Source organism: Coturnix japonica, chromosome 21 (genome assembly GCF_054131305.1).
Source record: "Coturnix japonica strain WE chromosome 21, WE-NBRP24, whole genome shotgun sequence".
Classification (NCBI taxonomy): domain Eukaryota; kingdom Metazoa; phylum Chordata; class Aves; order Galliformes; family Phasianidae; genus Coturnix; species Coturnix japonica.
In genome coordinates this window covers 7,041,576-7,063,657 of record NC_140683.1, presented here as the reverse complement: position 1 = coordinate 7,063,657, position 22,082 = coordinate 7,041,576, and the positions used below count along the sequence as shown (strand labels likewise).

The following is a 22,082-nucleotide window of genomic DNA, read 5'->3' as shown; positions in this document are numbered from 1 at the left end:
TACGACGCCATATGATGACGTCTATTCTCCGTTCCGACGCCGTACCGCAGCCTGGCAGGCCGCACCGGGCGCTGTGGGCCGCCCCGCCCCGCCCCGGTTCTACCCGGTGCCTGCGGCTCCGTTGGGCCCCAGCACCGCCCCCCATCCAGCCCTACACACCGCAGGGTCGGGCCCAGCAGGTGAGAATGGGACGGGGGGAAACGTTCAGCCTGGGGTGGGTTATCCCCGGTAAAAACGCTGGTCACGGCTTGTCCGGCTCCGTGCTGCCCGTAGGCCCCATCGAGTAACGGGGGATTCGTTGTGTAACGCCGGGTTTGCTGAGCGATGCTTGGGAGCCCCGCGGGCTGCAGGCGGTGAGGACTGAGCTGAACGATTCTTGAATGAGCCCCGTTGTTGCTGGGAGCTCAAAGTGACGTTTTTCGGTTTATTTCGCAAAGGAAAAGGCCGGGAGGGACCGGCAGCATCGCGGTGTTGGGCTGGGAACGGGGCTGTGTGATCTAATGCCGTGGGATCTAATGCAGGCTCAGGTGGGGGGAGATGAAGGGGTCCCCGAGTTCGTTTAAAAACAAGGGTTTATTTGATTTTCTGGGTGAGGAAATGGAGAGAGATGGAAGAGCAGACGTGGCACTGATAGGTGGGATTTAGAGCTGGTTGTGCTGATGTGTTTGGAGAAAAAGACTCTATTCTGATGCACTCAGAGCCTGAAAGTGTCCCACTTTTATGCGTCAGTCACTGTGCTCTTATTGCTTGTCTTCTAAATCCCTGTTACGTGGCAGCCTTTCCCTTCTCTGTGCAGCTCCTGAGCTTTCTCAGTGCTGTTAAGCAGCTCATCCCAGGTGCTGCCTGCAGTCACTGCTGTGTTTGCAGTGCAGGGATGTGATCCCTTCTTCCAGGTCTGCTTTGTTCCTTCAGTCCAGGTTGGCTGCACAGACCCTGTTATAAGAGCATCTGTGGGGTTTGTAAGCACACAGCTGTGAAATCCTTTGTGCTTTCAGTGCTGGGCTGTGTGAGCGGCGCAGAACAGCTCCATGCATTCATTGAGAGTTGTTCAAAATCCACCTATTGAATGAGCAGTTCCTGAAACACTGAAGGTGGGTTATCAGTTAAAGGTCTTCTAAGCCCAGTTCCCTCTTGTGGAGCTTCATTTAAACAGCAGTCATGGTTTTAATGCCCACCAGTATTTGTCCTGGGCTGTAACCAAACAGAGCTGCCTTTTCTTGCCCTAGGAAATCACCTTCCTGCAGTGACAATGGGGGATACGAGAGACATCTGCCCTCACCTGGATTCCATAGGAGAGGTGACCAGAGATGATCTGCTGCTCAAATCCAAGGTGCGGGGTGTTCTGGTTATCAGCCCCTTCCCTATTTGCTGTACAGAAGAAGCAGAAACTCTTTTTTCCACCCTTGTTGTACCTTGCACATGGCCCATCAATAAGCCTTTGTCAGTCCCATCTGGTGCATTTCGCACTGACGTTTTATCCTGCTCAAACACGCCACTTATCTAACACACACTGCAAAGCGTGCCATTGGAAGCATGGATTTAAGCAGTGCATTGAGCTGCAGGCGGGGGAGGCCTGTCGCATTGAGAAGTTTCTCACTGCTGAAGGATGGGGTTACTTAAAAGACAGACATGCAAACAAAGCTTATTTTTTTATCATTGTGAATACGCAGGGAACTTGCCAGTCATGTGGAGCTGTGGGACCAAACCTCTGGGCTTGTCTTCAGGTAAGAACAGCTTGTTTGTGTGCATGACACGGTGGGATTTCTGTTCAGTGTATACAAAGAATTGTATTGGACCAAACAAGAAGGGATGGATGCAAATATGGGTGAACACAATAGAAATATCCGCTGCAAGGGGAAGCTGCAAGAGTGAGAGCTCTGAAGATGGTGTTTGGGGCAGAATGGAGTGACAGAGGGTGTGTGGGTGGGCAGGGGCAGTTTGATTTGACATTGGAGTGCCTGGACATTTAGTCTGGTCAGATGAACCTGTTGGAGCAGTTGTCTTGGAATGAGGACTTACGTGGGTGCAAACTGATTTCAGGTTTTCTTTGTTAAATTAACCAATTCCAGTCATCTGCCTTATTCTAAGCCCTGCAAAGAAAAACAGTTGAGTGGCAAGATCAGTTCTGAAGCTGCAGCTGTAGGTGGGGTTGGGGCTGCAGACTGTTTTGTGAAGGGTTTCATTTGGTGTGCCATTGTAGTTTTGCTTTCTCTCACTAGATCGGGTGTCCTTATGTTGGCTGCGGGGAGTCCTTTTCTGACCATAGCACCCTTCATGCACAGGTAAGCTTTTCATTATGGTCCATCTAAAGACAGAGAGAGCTGAGTTATTCCCGTTACCTAATCCTCTTATGCCTGAATTTGGACATTCTGCACTTCAAGCTGTCCCACCATTCAAATCATTACTTCGCCTTTTCATTTCTAGGCCAAAAAGCACAACCTGACAGTGAATCTGACCACGTTTCGGGTCTGGTGTTATGCCTGTGAGAAGGAGGTGTTCCTGGACCAGCGGCTGGCAGCGCACACGCAGTCACCCTCGGTAAAGTTGAGTGAAGCAGTGGGTGTGTGTCAGCCTGGCAGGGCTCAATGCTTGGCAGGCTTTTTATTTCCTTGTTGCAAAATTAGCTAAGAAGTTGCCCAGGCTGCTATTGTGGTAGGAACTCTTCCAAATGAAGGTGGCTGCCTGTTGTCAGAGGACCAATAGCTTTGCTTTATAGACTCTCCATGCAGGAAGGCTTCCAACGACTTGAATATCCATTTTGATGTTTTTCTTTAACCTCTCCTGGCTTCTTTTATGGGCCATCTGGTTCTGGTAGGAGCCACAACAGCTGTGATATCTTCATTTCAAATAAAAAATCAGCTGTCAGACTTCAACCGTGTCTACTTGTGACACTGCATGTTCCCAGTGCCTCTTCCATTATTAACACTGGAAGCAATAGTGGTGCCATTTCCATTCCCTATATGCATTACTGAGAAGGGTAGGCAGTACAACTGGTTCTTCTGAGTGTGCCATTTTAAAGGCTGGCTGAGTTTACACCTAAGATACTTCTCGCAGCTCGTCTTTTGAAGGAGGACTCTTGCTGATGGTTATTTTCTGTCTTTAATCTAGGATTCTCCATTGCCTGCTCACCCTTTGAAAGCTGTTCCAATTGCAGTGGCTGATGAAGGCGAATCCGAATCAGAGGACGATGACTTGAAACCAAGAGGTAACTGCATGTAGTTGATGGAAGAGCTGTGAGGGTGACTCTGCAATCTGTAGGACCTGCACTGAGAGGGTCCTGGCAGCAGAGTGCAGAGCCCAGAAAGGGTCACATCATCTTCCCATTGGGAACGAATGTAGAAAGCAGCACCTCTGGAAAGTGTTTCATGCTTCTCTTGTTTGTGCTTTAGGCCTTACTGGAATGAAAAATCTTGGGAACTCCTGCTACATGAATGCAGCACTTCAGGCTCTCTCTAACTGGTAGGCATTAGGGCCTTTAGTAGAGTCTTTTACTACGTATCAGCAGTAGCACCTCTGATCTGACACCTTCCTTAGTCATGCAAGGATAAACCAGCCAGGCTAGCTGCAGAAAAAGGAATATGAACAATGTAGTGTTTAGGAAAACAGAAGTTCTGCAGTAGGAAAATGAGCCACTTTGTGGCTGTGTGTGAGACTTGTCTCTAGATGAATGCTGGAAGTAAAACTCCACCATGACAGAAGCATGTTTGCCATGTGAGAAAACATGCAATCTTTCTGTTTTCCACAGTGGTATCGTTCTAACACCTCACACTGTAAGATCTTCATTAGCCATTCTGCTGACAGCTGGTTTCAGGATCTCTGTGCTGGGAATTGATTCAGATCAGCCTTCTTTGTTCATTTCTAGGCAGAAATCAAGTCTGCATCTAGAATCGCTTCTCCCCTTGACTTAAAATCAAGCATGTTTTCAAAAAGGGATGCATTTAAGCTTTGATCAGTCTTTCAATAGAGGCAGAGGAGCAATTTCTGTGCTCTGAATCCTTGTTGTTGTCTTGCAGCCCACCTCTCACACAGTTTTTCCTGGAATGTGGTGGCCTGGTCCGTACGGATAAAAAACCAGCACTATGCAAAAGTTACCAGAAGTTGGTGTCTGAGGTTTGGCATAAGAAACGGTGAGTGGTCACACTATTCTCACGTGTATAGATTTTGTATTTACGTTAGTTCTGAAATATGTTATCAGCAAAAAGAAATGGTGCCTTCAGGGATAAGTGCATTCCCTTCTCTGTGATAGAGATCTGACACTGAGCTTATACCAGAAGATGAAAAATACAAGTGACTTGTTGAGAAATGTTTTCTATTGGTTCAAATTATAGACTGGTGTAACACAGTGTAAAATAGCTCAGCTCTATTGAAATTTAAAGATATTAGTTGCAGAGAACAGATAAATTGGGGAAAAAATCAAGCCAGGAATCTGAGTGGCAACGTGTGTTTGCTTTGTGTTAGTCACTAATAAGGGATAAGCAATGCAGAGCAGCTCTGTGTGTTTATGCAGCAGGCTGAAGCACTATTACATCAATTTCATATTGGTTTTGACTTGCTTCAGTACTGGTTGGTCCCTCACCAGCCCACCTGTCAAACATGCTGCTGCAAAATCAAACCACGTAACCCACTGCCAAACCCTGCTCTGGGGAGAATCACTTGAGACAGTTCCAGGTGTGGACAGAGCTTCAAGTTAAAGCATGCTCTAGGGAAGGTTCTCTCTGGAAGGAGAGAGTGAAATGACTGTGAGATGTTTTCTCTCTCTTGGTTTCTCTATCAGCTCGGTGATGTATAAATTAAGTTCAGGCTTTGCAGGTGCATAATTATCTTGGGTCCTCCTTTACCAGTTACCACACCCTGTTCTGTTGCTTATTACACAGGCTCCAGGCCTGATAAGCAAGCTAACTTTTGTTGTTTTTTCCTCCATACCTAAACAGGCCGAGTTATGTCGTTCCAAGCAGCCTGTCCCATGGAATTAAACTCGTCAACCCCATGTTCCGAGGCTATGCACAGCAGGTGGGGCCTCAGTGAAAATTCAACATTATTCCAAAGATGGTGGTTTTCCCTTCCTGCAGCAGTTCTGCTTTGTGATCAGGGAGAGGAGTTAGAACTGGGCTGTCATGCTTGTTCTACGTTGGCCTTAGTGATCTGACAGAGCCCTCAGGTGGGATTCAGGAGACCTTGCTGTTACTGCATCAGGGCCCTTCCTGTGTCAGCTTTCTCACCTCTAAATTGTGATAGTGAGCTCCTTTGTGAAGGGCTTTGATACTTATTGGGACATGCCACGTAAGTCAGGTGTTATTCATGTTAGAGCTGGGAAATCTGGATCCATTTGTATGAAGAAGTTCAAGATGCCCACATTCTGTATTCTTTTTCAGAGGAATTGCAGCTAAGTAAATCATGCTGAAAGATAATCTCTTTTTCTTTGAGGTTTTTATCATGGCTTCCAGTGTTAATTCCTAAGAATAAAATGTAAACATCAAACTGTGTTTGATTAGAAAGTTTACAAAAGAAGTGACAGCAGACAGCCTGTCTAAACTGCGGTGCTGACAGCAAGTCAAAACAGAAGATAAAAATAATGATTAATGAAAGGCTCTCTGTATTTATCTTTGATGTCAAGTATGTTGGATTGGAAAAGTCAGCTCTGAAGTTGAAAGCAAGGCAGAGCAGGCTGGAAGTCAAGCTTCGTTAAAGAAACTGAAACATCATAATTATCTCTCTGAAGTTGTCAAAATAGCAGATTGCTCCCCAGCGGGTGCTTTGAAGCCAACATATCAGTTCTTTTACTGTGTATTTAAATTTAGGAGCTTGCTCCTTGACTGTGCAGTCTTTGGCTTCTGGTTCCACTGTTTGTTCATTAAAGATTTTAATCTGCCCTCTGTAAAAGAGGGATTCCCATAAGCAGAAGTGAGCGATCCTGAAAACTGTTGTGTGGTTCAGAGTGGGTTCTCTGTTGGCTGCTGCCTCTTATCAGTGGTAGTACCCTGATAAATAAGGTCGTAGTTTGGGTTTTGGAACTAGATTATCTTTAAGGTCCCTTCCAACCGAAGCCATTCTATGGTTTGCTTGTTGCAGTGGCTGTCTGGCTTTCCTCAGCATCTTTCAGATGAATACATTTGGATAAAAACTGGTTCTTTTATCATTTGGAATTAAAGACACTTGCTGAGCAGACATGCCTGTTGATAAATCTCTGTGGCACTCTCTGCTTTACAAGAGTCTCCTCATGTCGCAGAGGCTGATAACTTTTGTTGGCAGAACTGAGGCTGTGAATGGAGCCACCTCTTTTTATTTTTTTTGGCCTTCTTATTTGCCTGAATTCTGGGTGGATGGGTACTAACACAGAATGAATCCTGTCTTCAAGGACACTCAGGAGTTCCTGCGCTGCCTGATGGACCAGCTTCATGAAGAACTGAAGGAACCAATTGTTACAGAGACACGAGATTTGGATATGGGTGACCAGGATGACAAGCGTGAGGGTGACCGAAGTCCTTCGGAGGATGAGTTCCTCTCCTGTGACTCAAACAGTGACAGGGGTGAAGGAGATGGTCAAAGCCGGACCACGGGGAGCATGGCGGAGACAGAGTTGTTGATCCAGGATGAAGGAGGGAGAGGGATCTCTGAAAAAGAGAGGATGAAGGACAGAAAGTTCTGTGGCCATCGGCGCAGCAACTCGGAGCAGGTGGATGAGGATGCAGATGTTGATACCACTATGATGCCAGTGGATGGCAGAGCCTCCCCTGAGGTGCTCCCAGCTCCCCGTCCTGCCAGCCCATGCAGGACACCAGGTATAAAACTCTTCCAGTGATGTTATTTGTGAGAAGACGTGCTGTATTCCTGCACTGAGTGCAATAGCAGCGTGTAATGCATGTGTTCCCTCAGTGGGTCTCAGAAGATTCTGCATCCAGGGCTTTCTGCAGTGTCCCTGCCAGCAGATCTGCCTTTGTGCACAAATGGCTTCTGTAAGAAGAACAGAGCAAACTGGGGAGCTCAGCCAGGCTGGAGTGCTCAGAGAGCTGAGTGCAGCCTGCATCCTAAAGGCAGCCTAAAAGCCAAACCTGCAGAAGTGATATTTCTGTATTTTCCTGTCTGAGAAAAAGGTTTTATGAATGTATTTGGGTTTGTCTAAAAGGCTGGCCTGGGGAAATGTTGGCTGTGAGAAAAGATGTGGAAGTGGCTGTTGGGTAATTTGGATTATGGACTTTGTGGGGAGAAAAGGGTGATGCACAGTTTGTGGGTTTCTGTATCTCAGGGAAAAGAAAAGAGCAGCTGTTAAGACGTAGGTGTGGAGGCACCTCAAACTGAACATATCCCATCTTTCAACACTTATCGTTATATAAGAGCCTAACCCTGCCAGCTGGCACTGAAGGCAGCAGTGCTGTTTATGTGGATAAGGGATACAGGAGCAAGCTGTAAAACCTAATTAGTCACAAGTGTGAAAAAGTGGTGGATTGGTTGGTGCTTTTTTTTATAGCTATTAGTTCTTTATGCACTCTTATCCATGCACTGAGGGTGCTCTATGTACTGTGTGAGTAGGACAGTAAAGACTGAACTGTGAGTGCTGTGAAAGGTTCTGTGCTGGAACGCAGAGCTGGGCTGACACTGACTGTAACAGTTGGCTTTCAGAATGGATTTTCACCTGTGCTCCTCTGCTTTCCTTTTTTCCCAACAGAACCTGACAACGACGCCTACGTGCGCTGCTCCTCACGTCCCTGCAGTCCGGTCCATCACGAAATGCACTCCAAGCTGTCCAGCAGTCCTCCTCGCTCCAGTCCTGCCAGGCTTGGACCTTCCTATGTACTCAAGAAAGGTAGTGCAGGGCAGTCAGACCATGCTGGGAGGAGGAGGGGAGCGTGTGGAGTGGAGGAGGGTTCATTTGTAGAAGAGAGAAAGAACAATCGATGATCCTTGATTAGCAGTTCTAAGCAGTGCTGGTTCCCCTGGAACATCAGTACTTTTTAAAGTCATAGCAGGCAAAGTCTACAGGAAACTTAGAGGTAAAGTCAGGGTTTGGATACAACAGCTGTTCCAGTTTGCTTTTCTACTGGAGCATGAAATGATTTCCAAGTATGTAATTGCATGCTGTGTTATTGATGGAAGAGCTATGAAGTCCCAGACACAGCTCTGTCTCTTCAGGGGAGTGTGGAGACATGTGAACATTTGTCTGCCACACTTGCACTTACTGTGTGTGACTCAAGGAGCCATAAAATGATGTTACTGAGGGAGAGCTTCTGGGCTCTTTGACATCATGAGCTCACAGTAATAGAATTAAACTGCAAATATTAGCCTGGTGCTGGAAGCATTGTTAGGCCTCAGGGTGGGGCCTGGCTTCTGTTCTTGTCAAACTGGCCTCTTCATCACAAGCAAATTGCAGAACAAAATCTCTCAGCATTGCAGAGCCACCAAACACAATGGCATGTACTTACACCATTGTCTCTACAGCTGTTCAGTAATAACATTCTTTCCAGAACTGTGCCCTGGCCTCTTGGCTGAGGTCAGCACAGCCACAGATGTTCTTGCCTGATGAAAAGCACTCTGTCTCTCTGCACGTGTGCATAGGGAAGGGGGTTTGTTAAGCAAAACTGTGTGCTTGGACACTTGCTGCTGTGGAGAGTCTTTTCCAGCACAAGACAGCATAGAAATATGGTAAATGCTAGAGGGGATTAATAAAAAGACAAAGTACACAGACAGGCTGAGGAGAAAGGAAGTTAAGTGTAAAGCTTAGGGCAAAACATGGTCCTGAACATGCAGGATCAGTGCTTGTCTTGTGTTTTCATTGTGTGTCTTTGTGACTCTGCTTTAGCCAGGAGACTGAGAAAGTGTTGCTACGTGATGTCTCTGTGTCTCCTCCAGCCCAGGTTCAGGCTTCTGGGAAAAAGAAGAAAGAACTTCGTTATCGCAGTGTGATCTCTGATATCTTCGATGGCTCCATTCTCAGCCTGGTGCAGTGCCTCACCTGTGACAGAGTGAGTCTCCTGGTAACTGTTGGTCAGAGAGCAGACTTCTATAGACCTTATAGACCTCTTTTTATTTATTTACGTGTTTATTTTTGGCGATGAAGCTTTCTGTTTCCATACTGTGGGATGCAGCACTGCTGAAATGTTGGCAGGTGGGATGTGTTTGAGACCTGCCGTTCCAAGAAATTCTCAGCCTCCATAGTGATGTTTGCTTATCTGTGCTACTGATTTGGTCTAGCACTGTCACATTCACATCAGAAAACAGATTCCAACTGAAAGCCCTCCTACTTACAGTAGGTAAGAAGAACTACCCTGAGCAAGTTGCTGCTACTTCCAGGTCAGGTTTCTGCAGTGATAAAACGTGATGGAAGTCAGGTCCTGGCTTTGTTACATGCACAGGAAACCCAGGCCTTTTTCTCTTGGATATTTCCAGGTTTCTACAACAGTGGAGACATTCCAAGACCTGTCACTCCCAATCCCAGGGAAGGAGGACCTGGCCAAGCTGCACTCTGCCATTTACCAAAGTGTGCCAGCTAAGACAGGGACGTGTGGTGACAACTACGCCTCACAAGGCTGGATTGCTTTCATCATGGAGTATATCCGGAGGTGTGTTCCCTGTGCGAGGGCTCTTTCTTCTGAGGTTTACTCTGCAGTTTCTGCTGTTTCTCTACTTCTCTAATTGCCCTTGACATCTCTTGTGCAAATGATGATCCCTCACTTCTGCTTTTAGCTCCATCATGCCCTCTGGAGCATGAAGAAACTGTGCAAATTACTTCCAGATTGAGCAGTTACAGTAGGAACATCAGCTTTCCTGTACCTCTGGGTGATGAACTTAGAACCAGCAGCTAAAAGAAAGCCCATCTGTAGGGGGTTTTGTAAGCCAAAATGTCCCAACTGTTTCCATGTAACTCTTTCTCCTGATCCCCTTTCTTCTGTAGATTTGTGGTGTCCTGTATCCCTAGCTGGTTTTGGGGTCCTGTTGTGACACTGGAGGATTGTCTTGCTGCCTTTTTTGCAGCAGATGAGCTGAAAGGTGAGTTGTATGCATGTAGGAATATTTCACAAGCATTTTGGGGGCACATTAAATCTCCTAGAAAGCCTGCTGTAGTATTTATTTCGCTTAGTACTGAAACTTGACAGTTTCAGTCAATGGCTTTTTAGCCTTCCTAGTTTCTTCACTTTCTCTGCCCATTCCATAAGCCATAGAGGACTTAAACATCTAGGTGTAACCACTTACAGTGGTGAGCAGTACAGATTTTTCTGCTAGTTGATTGCATTCTCCTCCCCACCTTTATTGAGGGAAATGCTCGTTTTGATCTCTTCTCACCGTGGTTTCCCTAAGAATCCACTCAGTGTAATTTTCCTGCACAGGACAGAAATGTATCAATTCAAGTTGTGTGCTCTGAGTAAGTGCATAACAGCTTTCTTCTCTTCATCCATAGGGGACAACATGTACAGTTGTGAAAGGTGTAAAAAGTAAGTCTGCATTATCTGTATGGTATTTCTGGGACTTCGTTACTTCATGCTACTGTTAAACATTTTGCTGCATCCTCTCCCTGGACATCACTTCTGCTGGGTGTCATGTAAAATCTGCCTTGCCTTGCAGCAGAGTTCCAGTCTGGAGAGTTCACTGATGTGGGCAGGTAGAAAAAGCGTTGGTTTCAAGGTGGGAAAAGAGACAAGAAGGGTGTGAGTAGGGATGTGGGTTGGCAGCTATTGCACTAGAATGAAGAGGTGTAACAAACTGCTCTTGCCATGCCTCATTTGATAAGGGTGTTGCAAGGAACCTGAATGTTTTGCTGCTGAAATCAGGATCTGTCTTGAATTTCAAAGTGAGCAAGATGCAGCCAGCCAATTGCCCTGCCTTTTGGTGGCCCTTTGCTTGAGCATGTTCTCACAGCTGGTTTCTCTTTCTCCCTCAGATTGAGGAATGGAGTAAAGTACTGCAAAGTCCTTCGGCTACCAGAGGTGAGTGACCTTCACTCTTACTTTTCATTCAGCAGACACAGTTTGAGGAGGTAAAGAGTGTAGAGGTAGAACTGAAACAGCAGTTTGTTTTGGTGGCAAAGCTCTGTATCTAGACCAGAGGGGATTTTTGATATGCCAGCAGGATTCATAACAGGCAAAAAACCCTTGCAAAGATAAAGTGTACAGAGAGGCTTTTGGATCAGGACACCCACAGCAAAACTGCTTTGTTATTCTGTCTTTGGTCTTATAGATTCTCTGCATCCACTTGAAACGGTTCCGGCACGAGGTGATGTATTCCTTCAAGATCAACAGTCACGTCTCCTTCCCCTTGGAAGGGCTGGATCTGAGGCCTTTCCTGGCCAAGGAGTGTGTCTCCCAGATCACCACCTATGATCTACTGTCAGTCATCTGCCATCATGGCACAGCAGGCAGTAAGTCTCTCTTGTGAATGCATGGCAGAAGTGAGCCAGAACAAGAAGAGCATGAACAAAGCATAAGTGTGTTCCAGGGCTGGGCAGCAGCTCTTCTGGAAGAGCCTGAGTTTCATCTGCACCCTGAATTTCAGCCACGCTGTGTTTCCTGTTACAGGTGGGCATTACATTGCCTACTGTCAGAACGTGATCAATGGCCAGTGGTACGAGTTTGATGACCAGTATGTCACTGAGGTCCATGAGACTGTGGTACAGAATGCAGAAGCCTATGTCTTGTTCTACAGGTGAGCAGTGCTCTGCATGCAGCAGTTCTGTCCTGATTGCAGAATGCTTAGAAATGTGTATGGAAAACTAAGAGTTGAAGAATTGCTTTGTTTTCTTTTCCCTACTGAAGGAAAAGCAGTGAAGAGGCTGTGCGAGAGCGTCAGAAAGTTGTGTCCCTTGCCAGCATGAAGGAGCACAGTTTACTGCAGTTCTACATCTCTCGAGAGTGGCTCAACAAATTCAACACCTTTGCTGAGCCTGGTCCCATCACCAATCACACCTTCCTGTGCTCTCATGGAGGTAAGAAGGTGCTGCTGAACCCAGAAAAGCAACTTTCAGCTTTGCCTTCTTGTTTTCTGGTGCATGAGCAAACACTGTAGTCCTGTCACAGCTCATGCTGTTGTAGGATCTGCTTTGTTGGCAAAAGTTTCAGCCCACTCAGGGAGAGATGAGACAGTTGCCCCATTGTCCTGCTGATCAAATGCCTTGTGCTGGGAAACAACAGTATTCAGTTCTCTGCTTGTTTTTAACAACGAACCTGTAGAAAGCAGAAAAAGCAACGTTTATCTGCGTTACCCCTATCAGCAAGGTTGGCCTTCAGTGTTTGTCTGGAGAATGGAGCACACGCTCCTGAAGGGACCTGATCCCACATTTTTACTGCTCTCTTCCATCTCTCATGCCTCGGAACCCTCGTGTTCATATATTCACAATTAGGAAGGAAGCACTTGATTAGAAATTGTCACCTTGAACTGAGAAGCTTCCACAGTCAGTGAACTCTTGGGTGACTTCCATTAGTAGAGGAAGCAAATGCTGGAATCAGGGAGTTTTCAGTAAGGAAGATTTGTCTTTTTGCTATTTCTGTGTTTAACCAGAATTCTGTTCGCTCTCCTTCTTGCTTTTCCTGCAGGGATCCCTCCTAATAAATACCATTACATTGATGACCTGGTTGTGATTCTGCCCCAGAACGTGTGGGAGTATCTCTACAACAGGTGACTGGCCATTTCATTCTATGTCCCGTTCTGTTTTCCTAGGCAGTCTGTCATTCTGGGGTCTCTCCACCTTAGGCACCATCCAAGTTATAACACCTTACCATGGCACCTTGAGGGCACGCAGCACTTGGTGTGGGCTGACAAGACCCATGTTAGGTAGAGCCCACTAATCTAAACCAAAACGAGCTGTATCAGTGCATTGTCTTATGACAATAGTGTGACCCTCAGTGTGTTGCAGAAAATCAATACTGTCCATTCAGAAAAGAGCTGCAGGTGCACCTCCGTCCTCACTGTCTGGAGTAATGTAAAAATCCATCTGTGTAGGATTCAGGGCTGGGAAGCACTTCCATTTTCCTACAGTTCTTTATTCCCCTCCCTCTCTTCTTGCACTCAGGTTTGGGGGCGGCCCTGCGGTGAACCATCTGTATGTGTGCTCCATTTGCCAAGTGGAAATTGAAGCACTTGCCAAACGCAGGAGAATTGAAATTGACACCTTCATCAAGGTTTGTATGGGAGGGATTCAGAGGCAACGGAAAAGGGTGGGGGTGGGAAATAGAGGCCTGTTGTGGATGGGTAGTGGTGGAAAACTCTTGCCATTGTTTTCCAGAATATGATTTACAGGAGATAGATTGAGGGGTTCCCCAGAGCTGTCAGTGTGGGGAGGGGCAGCTGGAACACAATAATGCTGCCTATGGATGCATGGACAAACAGCGCTGGAAACCATCCCAGTCTCTTGCCTGTGCTAGTCAGTGGAAACACATGGTGGTGGGATTCTTCAGAATAAGGGGCTGTTCTGAAGTGTGGCCAAGCTGCTTTATAGCTAATGGAAGGGGCTCCTTCAGCAGAGACTGAATCTTTCCTGCACTTCTGTTCCCTGCTCTCCCAGCTGAACAAGGCTTTCCAGGCAGAGGAGTCTCCAAGTGTCATCTATTCTATCAGCATGCAGTGGTTCCGTGAGTGGGAAGCGTTTGTCAGAGGGAAGGATAATGGTAAGAAGCCAGAGATCGCTGGAGACTGTCAATGCTGGGAGGTAGAATGAAAATAAATTCCTTTTTAGGTGTCCTCCTCAGTAAGAACTGCACCTGCTGGGTACAACTTGAGGCTGCACAGGGTCTGGACAGCAACCAGTCCCCTGGATGGGGCAGAAATAATGAGGACTAGCATGGGAAATGATCTGAATTGGGTGGCAGCGTGGAAAGCGCAGTGGTTCTACATGTGTTTGTTCTTCCTCTCACAGAGCCGCCTGGACCAATTGACAACAGCAAGATTGCACTCGCAAAAGCGGGTGGCCACATGCATGTTAAACAAGGTAAGGCATGTGCTGCTGTCTTGTAGTGTTGCTAAGAGTTGAGGGAGAATATTCCACTCAGTTCTCCATTGGCAGGTCCCACACGACCCAACTTGCTGACAAGATTTAGTGCAGTAAACCCTGCAGTCCCCCATCTCCTGTTGTTATTTCCACATCTTCCCATCATTTCCCTTTGCTCACTATCGTAGTCTTGCACTTATCTTTACTCAACATCTGCTGTGGTCCAACTGCCTGGGCTGTCCTCACTGCACCGCTGGGCAGATGACGATTGCATCTGTATCTTGGTTATCTCTCTAAGCAAATATTTCTGCTCTCCTCCTCTTTTATAACCTTCACACCTTTGCTTTCCCTGTGTTTTACTGTGGCCACTTTAAGTTGTTCCTCCTGGGACAGTTTGAAGGAGCGTTTTCTGTCCCTCTGGTGCAGTAGAACCCCATCTGCCTGGGGGTGGCGTGTAGCTCTGTTCTGTCAGAGCTCATGTTGTGCTGTGTGTGACCTTGGTGGTGGGGCTCAGTTTGAGGATGGGAAGAAGTGACTGCAGCAGAATCCCACAGCTGTGGGATGAAGTGCTATGGAGCCTCAGTGGCTCCAGCAGCAGGTGGCACTGCAGAGGGCTGGTGGGAGCACTGCTGCTATGGCTGCTCGGCACCGAGCTGTGCTTCATTTGGACACTGCAGATCTGGGCACCAGGCGTGCTCTGCTCTTCTGGTGCAGGGGGAGGTGATAGGGGATGATGTCCTCCGTGATTCAGTGCAGCAGCCCCTCCAGCTGATGGCTGCGTGTCTGCTTATTGCTGTTGTCCTTTTCAGGTGCTGATTATGGGCAGATTTCTGAGGAGACGTGGATTTATTTAAGCACACTGTACGGAGGGGGCCCAGAGATTGCTACCAGACAGAACGTGGCCCAGGTCCAAGAAACAGATAACCTGCATGGGGAGCAGAAGATTGAAGCAGAAACCCGGGCTGTGTGATGTGTGCAGGACGGGGCAGGGAAGGTACGGCACAACTGTGTGTGCGGATGGATGGGGAATCCTGAGGAGTCCAACCTATTCCTCTGTATGGTACTCGAAGGCGTGTGCAGCTCCCACCAACACCCTGGGGAAGGCAGGTGTCCTTGGCCATCGTTTCATGCAGGTGATATAAGGTGGTACTATGAAAGACCGGGAGAAATCAGTTTCTCTTTAATTCACATTTGTAGCCTCAGTGGGAAAAGAAACTGGTGGTGAGATTGCAGGTGGACTTCACTAGCCTGTGTTTTGACCTGAGCCTCTCCCTTTGCTTTCAAGAAATCAGCACTCTCAGCTTGTCCTCAGTAAACTGATTCTCTGCTCCTTTGCAGGTTTTGCTTTCGGCACTTTCCTTTTTTAACCCTGTATAAAGGTAATGAGATGTTATTTATGTTTCCACTAAGCAGCGTCACAACTAGAGAAACCTGTTTATTTGAAGCTAACTAAAGCCACGAGGTCTCCTGGTAGTTTTGTGCTGCTGGTGCACGGTTGTCACAGCTTCCCAGTTTTGCTCCTTATCTCATTGTTCCAACTTCAGCTGCAACTGAATAACTTTGAAGTAGTCTGTTTCTTTCTCCCCTAAGCCCTGAAGTTACACCTTCACCATCCTGGCAGGATTTTCTATTCCTCGTATCTGATTTCATGCGTTCAGCATGTTTTCAGAGAACAAAGCTGGAGGACGAGTTCTCCTTCCCTCAGTACTGTTTCCCCTTAAGCTCCTGGCAGCTTGCTAGATATGGGATGCAGCCTTACAGGTTAGACTCAAAGCTGTTCAATGGGCAGACTTCTTTGGAGCAAGACACGGGACTTTGTAAGCCCAGAACCCCTCCTCAGAATGACCCTGCTGTCAGCACAGATCTGTCACAAGAAAGAAAGGATGAGTGAGGTCAACAGAGTCCTGCTCAGGGGGCAGGGCTGGGAAAGGTGCCTGGCTGAGCAGATCCAGGCTGCTGGGGTGGCTTCAGGAATGAGCTGCTTTCTGCAAACAAGCCTCCACCTGTGTGCTGAGGTCGTTTAGCTTCTCAGTACAGATGTCCTTTGTGTAGGCAGTGGCTTGTTTAATGGATAGAAATAACATGCTCCCTCATCTACTGCTGCTGCTGTAGCTGCGGACTATAATAACAGCCAGCAGTGAGAGGCTGGAAGACAAAGGAGTCTGAATGCTAGTTATCCCAGCAGGGCCATTCTTAAAACATTCTTCTTTCACCTAAGACAAGGCCATGGCAAAAGGGAGCATCTCTGCGTTTCAGTGAGCTTCAATGGCATCTCAGCAGGGCAAAGCTGGCGAGGCAGAAGTGACCTCTCTTGGGCTGAGGACCAAAACTGTGCATTCATCAGAGCTGGAACCTGCCTGGTTCCACAGCATCACACCTGGGCTTGGAGGCCCATGGAAAAGAGAAAGGAAGGGAGGGCTGTGCTTTCACTCACAGGTAGAGTGCAGAGAAGAGCGCAGAAGAGTTTGAAAAGGAAAAAAAAACGTGGCCTTCAGATTTTTTTAGACCAAAAGATTGCTGCAGACAGCAAATCCTTCTTTAAATAAATCCTGTAAATGGTTCGGCATGTTAATTTCACTATCTTGTTTATTGGATGCCTGTATGTGCCCAAGGGGAGGTCAAAGAATGAGCCGCTGTTGGGATTTCTCATTGTTCTCAGCTTTGTTCACCACTGCAGCCTTCCTGGAAGCTGCTGCAGAGCCTGTAGGGCTGCATGTCTGTGTTGTCTGTGCCGTTCAGAGGATGCTGTACAGATCGTAGTTAATACAACTGTGCTTAAGTGTTACACTTTGTGCTGAAAATGTGTTACAATAAATATATGTGCATCCAACACGCTGCACGACTGCTGTCTGCCTGCAGGGCCCGAGCATCTACCAGCTAACTCCGGGTAATGAAAAAACCCAAAAGAACACCAAAGCTTCCTGCTGCCACAAGGCTGTGCAGTAAATCCTTCCCGGCAGTCCACCAACTGATCCTGCACTGTGTCAGATGAGGGCGCCTGCTCCCCAGGCATCCCCTGTGCACACAAAGCCTTCCTGCTCACCATGGTGCAGCCAAGTTCATCCCAGAAAGCTGCACTGGCTGGGAAGTACGTGTGCTATTTGTGAGCAGTGCTGAAAGATGGGGGTGAGAGAAATACAGCCCGGGGTGAGGGGCTGCAGGGGATGCGTGGTTGCTGCCAGCTGGGTGAATAACATGGCATTGGTTGGAGCCTGGGCTGCCCAAAGAGCTGGGCTCAGTAAGGACGCGCAGTTGGTTCTCTAGCAACTTGAAATCAACCATCAAAACTTGCATCTAGCAAACAAACGCCGTAACCTCAGCAACTGCAGAACAGTTTGTAACATTCCAGGAGACATTAACAAACTCCCTTCCCCAGGGATGGGATTATACAGCGTCTAGACAAACGCTGCACTGGCCAAACCCAACTTTTTGTTATCCTCTGTCCATTAAAATACTCAAAGCTCAGCTCTGCATCTATATTTCATTTGAAATGTGACTCGATTGGTGCTTTTCTCAGACCCCCACAGTAGGTGTCTCTGGTATTTCTGAGCACATCTCAGCACATCTCGCTTTGTGACTCACTGTTGATGTAAGCCAGATATTAGGGCTGAGCTGCATCGGTTCTTTTTGCATATCACTTCCCCCATAGTTTGTTGACTGCAAAAAAAAAGGTGAGAGAACTGTTCGTGCATTGGACTGATGGAGCTAGCCCCATGATTTTAGGTTCTCTGCTCCCTCTCTCAGTCCTATAGAAGCAGTGTGTGTGTGTGTGGGGGGGGGGGGGGTTTACATGCTGTTCTGCTCGCTATTCCCAGGCTTTGACTATGGCCTCATAGACAGACAGTTGTGATACAGCTAAAACTATGATACACAGATGACAAATACTCTGCACTAACCTCACCCCTATAGAGGGGAATAGCTCTTCCTTCCATGGTGCACAGCCAGCATACTGGAACTTCACCCCACAGCTTCCCTTGGCCATCCTTTGCCCACGCAGCCTCAGCCTGATCCTGGAGCTCATCGTTGCCAGTGGTGCATCTCCACCCTCCTGAATGGCCAAAGTAAATAGCAGCCTGTACTCACACGTTCAGTAACACATCTGGTGGAGGTAAAGCTCATTTCATTTTCCTCCTTGCTGCTGCTCACCTTGGCTTCAGGTTCCTGCCTTTGGTCATTTAGTTGTGCTGTTTCTACGTGAAGTCAGCAATGCTACTTCTGGTTAAGATAAACCAGAGCTGGAGCCAGACTGACGCTCCCACAGCTCATTGGTATCCAAAAAGCACCAAGATGTGCAGCACATCTCTCTCAGCTCACTTTTCTCTCTATTTCTGAGCATTCTTTCTAGCAGACTGGTTGATAAACAGCACTGATTTGTCCTTAATTGACGGAGGTGTTAATTAGTGCTGGCAAAGAACAAATGAAATTGTTAAAACATCAATCTGACCTTAGATCTCTACAGAGCTGCTTCAAGTGAAAGCATCACTGACCGTGAGCTGCACCATCCTCGTGGCTCCTGGCTGATGCTGCTTCCAGTGAGCTGAGCTAACAGGTCAAGTCAGAAAGTTTAATACAGCAATAGGAGAAAAAAAAACCAACCTCAAAACCAACCCATAAAACCACACCACCTTTTTGCCAGCTGGGAAGGTTGATAAAAACAGCATCACAGTTGCGTCTCACAGCCCCGTTACTACTCCAAACACCTGCAGATCCCAGCATGAAAAACAAACCCAAGAAAGAAGTACCATGAGAACACCATTGCTCTGAATACAGCAGGCTCTAACACCAGTACCTGGTTTAAGCAGGTCACAGATAAAGGCCTTTCTCAGCTGGAAATGGCTGTGGGAAGGCAGAAAGGTCTCTGGGGAGCCCAGCATCAGGCCTTGCTCTATCAGAGAACCCCCAGCAGAGAAACCACCTTTTTAATTGGGAAAGAAAAGGAACAAAACCATTTTTCTTCGTCACTGGAAGATCAAAGGGGTGCAGTGAAACCATGCTTCAGGAATTAAAGGTTTATTTAAATAGGTGGATGACTTTCCTTTCACCGTTACAAGGTCAATATTCGCTTTCAAATGGAAGCACTTTATTTGGTTGAATTCTGTCTCCAGAAACGAATGGGCAACACCAGAACTTTTTACATTGGCAATGAAATCACAACACTGAGATGCCACCACAATCTAGAGATCGGTGCTCAAACACACATACACACACATACAAATAAAAAAGTGCTCGACATCCTCATGTTAAAATAGAATTTGGCTTCTTTTTAGGTTCTTTTTTGACACTTCAGGCAGGAAAAAAAATAACCAACGATATGCATCAAACTAAATGAACTTCTGAAAAATACTCAGCATTAAACACGACTTTCGGTATCAGTAAATATGTTTCTTCTCTATTTACAGATGTTAAGAAAGGGCGTTAAGAGACTTGCTGGGGACAGCAGGGTTTTGCAGGCTGTGCAGTCCCCGCTTCTGGGCAGGAGAAGTTCAAGCAGAGTTTTTATAAACCAGTGCACGTATTCAGTCCTGCTTTTGTATAGAAGGTAATCTCGACCAAAGTTACCCATCCTTTACCCTGAACGAAGGCAGCAGAATAGAGATTGTAGGCTACAACACACGTGGACTGTCCATCCTTTTTCTTGTGGTCAGTTTGCAGATCCAGGCTTATAAAAACTCCATCTGTGGCCTTTTCATAGAACTCTTTCTTGAAAGACAACCAGGCAGCTAAAGCTAATGCTCCTCCTACTGCGCTACTGAGCGACACAGACGTTGCAACTGCTCCAATGCTCCACGAAGGCTGACAATAATATACTGTCCACCCAGCTTAAAGGTATAAAAGCAAACTATCTGTTTGACATAGATGGCACAATAACAGGTGAAAATGAACTCCTCTTGCTGCTGATTGAACAGCACTGGACATGAGAATAAAACACAGTGGCTAAAACATTCTATGGTCCATTCTTGCACACCTGTTGGCTGCACTACCACTCAGACCCCCAGAGACTGAAAAATAACCTGTTGCTGGTGGATGCTTGCAGGCTGTAAGCACTGCAATACAGCAGCTGCAGCACCAACTGAAGGACTGAGGGGTTTCTGCTATGGAAATTAAAAGTGAGTATCTCAAATGGAAAGGGACAAAGTCCTGAAGATAATGTTAATTCAAGAATGACTTCATTCTGAGAGGAGGAGACTGAGGCAAACCCCAGCATGGAGAATACATGATTCTGGGACACGTTTCTCCATGCTGACCCCGCATAGAAGCACAGCAGGCAGCAGAACAGCACGGACAACGTCTGCAAAATACACCTGTGAGGTTTCATCTCAGGGTCATCAGCCACATCAGCTCCCATACAAATTTTCCTCAAGTTCTGTGGATTTTACAAGAGATGCTGAAGTTCCCCAAGAGCAAGCAGACTTTCCCAAGCAATGGGTTGGTTTAAGGATAAGTAAGGTCCCTCAGGAGCTATGAGGAGCAACCGACTCTTATAGGGCTTAACCACATACAGGATTACTGTGACAACTTAGCAACAGTAAAGATTCAGGGAAACCAATGCATTTGTAGTACAGAGATCTAGAGAGCAACTGACCCCTCTGTTAGGCAGCTTAAGTCATGCAGCATATCTGGAGATAGATGCATGACGTGACACAGTGCAGCATCGCTTCTGCTTCAGATAAAACCACATGAGAACAGGATGGCTGAGGGCTGGCTTCAGGGCCAAGGTCCAGTCCATGACAGTGTGGGAGAACGAAATAGAGTGCAGTTTTTCTTCTTTTCTTTTCTCTTTTATTATTTTCTAAAAAAATTCTGTTATTCAAACAGTAACTGATGGGGACGCACAGGAGGTCATGCAAAAAGAAGAAGGTAGGTCTGAAATGCTGAAAAACAAACCAACAAAAGAAAAACTAAAAAGAGATTAACAACGAGCCACAAAATAATGTGGCCCTTGGGAAGGTGGGCGCAGGCAAGGCAACAGGGCGAGCATGCAGACTGAAACAAGAGCAAAATGGAGGTCTTTGTGACGAGCAGAACGGGGCTTTAAACCAAAACACCAGTGTTTGTGTGTGTCTGTGTGTGTGTGAGGGTGAGGAGGAAGAAAGGAGGGGGCAATAAAGAGGAAGGGGAAAGAGAACAAGCAGGAAAGAAAGTGTACATACGTGAGCTTGAAGGCTTTCAGGCAACAGCAAGGTCATAGGGATTTAATACTTGGCATGAGCATCAGCCTAGATTTTAAAAAAATAAAGGCTGAAAAGTATTAGTGACTTATTTTTGTGGAAAGAAGAATACTGAATGATGCACTTGGATCAAGTTGAATATCTGCCAATTCAGAGTCCAGTCCAGCTGCTGTAACACTGTCCCCAGGAGCAGCTTACCATGTGTATGCACCTCCTTTCCAAGCTGGTGAAACTACCTGCAGGATTAGTGCTAAAGGCACCACGTGAAATGCTGATGGACCAGTGCATACATTCGGATGGACAGAGGGACAAGGGAGGACACAAGACAGACCTGCACATGCTTGGGTGCCCTTTGCATCAATGGGCAGCCAGTGATTCTCTACCAGCACTGGGAGGAGCTGGGAGGGGAAGTGCCGGTTATTTTTTTTTACAGAAGGGATGTGCCAAGCTGTAGAAGAGCAGGGAAGGCTGATAAGTTAATCTGAGCCACAAGTAAGCATGCCATGGAAAAGAACAAGCATCTGAATGATACTGGGATGGAATTTAGGTCTGAATTTTTCAAGTGGGAACTCCAGACAAGAGTGGGAGTCTGGCTTTCCATGGGTATGTTTTAACTGCCTGCAGGGTAAACAGACCATTTTGTTTCTCCTTCTGTGACAAGCTCGCCCCGAGGTTCTTGCACCAGCACAAACACCTTTAGGAATCTAAAACATAAGAAAGACAAAAAGAAAGAGACTGGATTAGAAAGAGACTGGAGAAAAGGGGTTCCCTTAAGAGTAGCGCTACCTGCAGGAGGTTAAGGGAAACCGAGCACCTACAGGGTTACAGAGGGTTAAGCAAAGCTCCTGAACTCAGGCATACATCCCAACACTCAGTCACCATTCACCCTCAGCCCTTCCTTCCAGGAAGCATCGCTGGATCGCTGCTTTCCCCTGGGAGAAGGATGTCAAACCCAGCAGCAGAACCGTGCCAGCACTTTCTCAGCACAACAGCAGAGAAAACAA

At 46.8% G+C, this 22,082-nt stretch overlaps 2 protein-coding genes across 25 annotated transcripts in view; one reads left to right on the top strand and one right to left on the bottom strand.

Annotated features, from left to right (window-relative positions):
• Nucleotides 1–30: 30 nt before the first annotated feature.
• On the top strand, nt 31–16,739 carry USP20 (ubiquitin specific peptidase 20). 5 transcript variants are annotated; one of them, XM_015879190.3, is made up of 25 exons: nt 31–179; nt 996–1,091; nt 1,227–1,330; nt 1,671–1,724; nt 2,220–2,282; nt 2,425–2,538; nt 3,109–3,205; nt 3,390–3,459; nt 4,014–4,127; nt 4,932–5,010; nt 6,356–6,779; nt 7,664–7,801; nt 8,845–8,957; nt 9,382–9,554; nt 9,887–9,981; nt 10,391–10,424; nt 10,871–10,916; nt 11,167–11,347; nt 11,505–11,631; nt 11,742–11,911; nt 12,519–12,600; nt 12,995–13,103; nt 13,487–13,589; nt 13,838–13,909; nt 14,719–16,739. In XM_015879190.3, the coding sequence occupies exons 3-25, from the start codon at nt 1,250–1,252 to the stop codon at nt 14,877–14,879; spliced, it is 2,700 nt and encodes an 899-aa protein (XP_015734676.1). In that variant the 5' UTR covers nt 31–179; nt 996–1,091; nt 1,227–1,249; the 3' UTR covers nt 14,880–16,739. The 5 variants fall into 5 exon arrangements, with proteins under 5 accessions (XP_015734676.1, XP_015734675.1, XP_085377433.1 ...); XM_015879189.3 differs by lacking the exon at nt 996–1,091; XM_085521307.1 differs by lacking the exons at nt 996–1,091; nt 3,390–3,459.
• Nucleotides 16,740–18,903: 2,164 nt separating this feature from the next.
• The window catches only part of FNBP1 (formin binding protein 1), an 81,957-nt gene continuing 78,778 nt past the window's right edge, over nt 18,904–22,082 (bottom strand). For 19 of the 20 annotated variants that reach the window (XM_085521325.1, XM_085521326.1, XM_085521317.1 and 16 more), the window contains one exon: nt 18,904–21,782. In XM_085521325.1, coding sequence (XP_085377451.1) covers nt 21,775–21,782 — 8 coding nt within the window. In that variant the 3' untranslated portion in view covers nt 18,904–21,774. The remainder of the gene's footprint in view (nt 21,783–22,082) is intronic. The other variant, XM_085521339.1, reaches the window with a different exon arrangement.